Source organism: Lucilia cuprina, chromosome 4 (genome assembly GCF_022045245.1).
Source record: "Lucilia cuprina isolate Lc7/37 chromosome 4, ASM2204524v1, whole genome shotgun sequence".
Taxonomy (NCBI): Eukaryota; Metazoa; Arthropoda; class Insecta; order Diptera; family Calliphoridae; genus Lucilia; species Lucilia cuprina.
The window spans coordinates 67,915,773-67,919,073 of NC_060952.1; the positions used below are offsets into that span (position 1 = coordinate 67,915,773).

The 3,301-nt window shown below is 27.3% G+C and overlaps 1 protein-coding gene across 1 annotated transcript; it reads left to right on the forward strand.

Moving 5' to 3' along the window:
- The first annotated feature begins 597 nt into the window (after positions 1-597).
- On the forward strand, positions 598-2,023 carry LOC124419262. Its single transcript, XM_046947894.1, has 5 exons — positions 598-724; positions 812-933; positions 988-1,092; positions 1,150-1,362; positions 1,432-2,023. The coding sequence occupies exons 1-5, from the start codon at positions 598-600 to the stop codon at positions 1,540-1,542; spliced, it is 678 nt and encodes a 225-aa protein (XP_046803850.1). The 3' UTR covers positions 1,543-2,023.
- The last annotated feature ends 1,278 nt before the right edge of the window (positions 2,024-3,301 follow it).

The following is a 3,301-nucleotide window of genomic DNA, read 5'->3' on the forward strand; positions in this document are numbered from 1 at the left end:
ATTAATGTATTACATTGTTGTTTTTATAAAAAGGCAATAAAAAACATTTTTAAATCAAAAATGCACTTTTTTGATTTGAAAATTATATTTTTCCAGATAAACGTTTTAAAAATGAAATTGGTTTCTTATTACATTATGATTTATATTTTTTATTATTACAATGAAGTAAAAATGAGACGTATTTGAATTAAAAATTTTCATTTTTATTTTATAGATAAAAATTATTTTCCAAAACAAGTTAAAATTTAAATTGTTTTCTTATTAAACTAAAATTAAATATTTTTATTTTCAATATTTGACGACACCCTTTTTCGAAAGTTTAAATTAAAAGTAAAACGTTTTTAAAATAAGTTTGTTTTTTTTACAAATTATAATTTAACGCCATTTTCTTTTTAAGCGTCATTTACAAATTGCAATAGCAACATACGGAGTGATTTTCTAAAAAGTTTCAAAGTTTTTGTTAAAGTTAATGTGTTTTTAAAGTGAAATTAAAATAAAATTTGTATAAAACAAAAAATAATATCAAAGAATCTTGTAAATATAAAAAACATAACATAAATAGATAAATAAGAGCATAAAAAACCCTAAGTGATTAAAATGGAAAAATGTGCTAAGATTTGTCAGGAACAAAATGATATCGGGAATTTGGTGGACGACGAAAGCGATCTGTTAATGGATTTATTAAAAAAATTTGATTTGGTCATCGTAATGAAATTTCTTAAAGGTAAGTTGTAACCTTATGCATGTTTAACATGTGAATTGAGGTTATGTTCTTAGCAGAAGAATTTACATATTTTAAATTCCACTTTAGAAGCGTATATTACATACAGATCTCTTCAATATATAAAAAATGAAGACTTAAAGGAAATTATTCCCTTGGTGGGCCTTCGTTTGGAATTTCGTGAAAAGTTATTTACATGGAGAAAGAAAGAGGTATTATAAATAATTTTTTTTATAGACTCAGCTTTATTTAATAACATTTTGCAGTTTGGAATTGATGATGAGACCTTGTCAATACCTTCAAAAGTACAGGATTGGTTGTATGACTCGCAACAGCAATCACCTTCGAGTTTAAGTTCTCCACTAGACAAAGTAAGTTTTTTGAATTGACAATCTAACACATTCTAAGCATATTTTCATATACTATAGAATTTAAAAGACTTATTGATGGAAACGGCGAAAGGCAAAGCAATATTAGACTTTTATCAAAAGGGCCATACTCTTACTGACTTAAATAGGAATGAGTTAATCAATATAATAATTGAAGACTCCTTATTTGGCAACAGATCATTGTCTCCAAGAGATTTTTCTAATCTAGTCGAAGAAATTTGTCAAGTTTTTCCTAATGAAAAAAATGTCCAGGTAAGTACTTTTTAAAATTCAATCAACATTAAAACAATTTTCTTATAATTTAATTTAAAATTTTTTTAGAAATACTATTTTATACCACGGCGCGGTAAAAAAAATCCTTCCGGGAAACTGTACTCAAAATACGTCAACATGAAATCAAAAAGGAAAAAAAATGATAAATTATATTTCTGAGGACAAAAATCATTCTACGCTTCAAAGTGTAATCGAATTCGATGAGTCTACTGTCTTAAAAATGAAAACGATGATTGGAATGAAACCGTTGATAGCTGGCAAAAGTCTTTTAGTTTGCGGCAAAGAGAGATAAAGAGTTTAAGTACATCTGAAGTTTTAAAAGCTTGGCCTAAATATAAAGATCCAAGATTTCCGAATTTGGTATGCATAATTAAATATACATATGTATTTTAAAATACTTAAATATTTTTTGGAGAAAGAAGTGAACGTTTAAATATTAAAGATATAAAAACATTTTCTAGTCCTCCATTGAACATATATTCAATTAATAATGGAAAAACTTATGTAAGACCAAAATGGATTTAATTATAAAATGTTAAGTTAATTTTATTTAATACATGAATTCTAAGAATTTTAAAACTTTTTATTTATTAAAAGTAACTATAATTAAACAATATTTTGTATTATTATATTTTTTATTGCACCAAGATGTATATAAATGGAAAAGGTTATGTAGAAACTCATACTTGTGGCCCGAAATACAAATTTTTAGTTAAAATATGAGTTTCTGCACCACCTATTTCATTTAAAAATTTCTTGGATCCATGGTAAGTATGCAAACAAAAATACAACATTATTAATTTAAAAATGCAACATTTTAAATTAAAAATGTAACATTATTAATTTAAAAATGAAACATTTTTGATTCAAATACAATCGTTTTTATTTAAGAATTATTCAACTTTATACCAAAATGCTTATCATTTTAAACTGAGCATGCTCAACTTTAAAATAAGAATAATAATTTTTAATTTTAAAATGGTAAGTCAAAATTGTGAGATTTTAAAAGTAAAAATGAAAATTTTTAAAATAAGAAAAAACCAGCTTGGCTCTAAATCATCACTGTTTTCTATTTAAAATAAGGTTGTTTTTGCTTAATTTTAAAACTAACAAACTAACATGGAACACAATCTACATTTGTTGAGCACTGGAGCCGGCCAATTCTTAACGGCAAAGTGCCCGCTTCAGATGCCTCACACTACCACTAAAATAGCATCCCAGCCGGTCAATTCTTAACGGCAAAGTGCCCGCTGGATTCTTCAGAAAAATCAATTTTAAAGAGCATCAAAGCCGGCCAATTCTTAATGGCAAAGTGCCCGCTTGATGCATCTTTAAAAAAAAGGTATCAGACCGATAATTTTTTTATGAGGGAGTTGGGAAACAGCCTAATTTTCCCCTCCCGAAAGGTTTACCCTAAGGCCCCTACACGAAAATTTTTTTTTGTGCCAGAGGCGTCGCCGCTAAGGGTCACGATTTTTCCCTCTCCCTACAAACTCATAATCGTCCACGAGGGGGGGGGATATATTTGTAATTTCCCTGCCCGCAACAAATCTGAAGCCATTTCTTCCAGTCATCCCTAAAATAAATTATTATTTAACCAGATCTAAAAAACAACGTAACTTTTACACATTTAAAACAAAATTACCACTAGAAATTAGTTTGCCATCTTTTTATGTAATATCATTAAAATGTCGATTTTTGGCGATGTTTGTAATTTTTTTCTCCTTTTTTCCAGAGATATAATTCGATATTGGGACTTAATAGACTCCTTGGGGTATCTAAAACTAATATTTTTTGTTACATGAATCTGTATTTAAAAGTTCCATTATATTTATTAGATCATTCTTCTGTAGCTAATTTAACTTTTTAGAACTTAAGTCCATTTTTATAATGCTAGGGTAAAACATTTTGGGGAAAG

Coding starts and splice junctions, on each gene's coding strand:
- LOC124419262 (XM_046947894.1), top strand. CDS start 598: ATGGAAAAATGTGCTAAGATTTGTCAGGAACAAAATGATATCGGGAAT. Junction 725..811: donor CGTAATGAAATTTCTTAAAG/GTAAGTTGTAAC, acceptor ATTCCACTTTAG/AAGCGTATATTACATACAGA. Junction 1,363..1,431: donor CTAATGAAAAAAATGTCCAG/GTAAGTACTTTT, acceptor AAATTTTTTTAG/AAATACTATTTTATACCACG.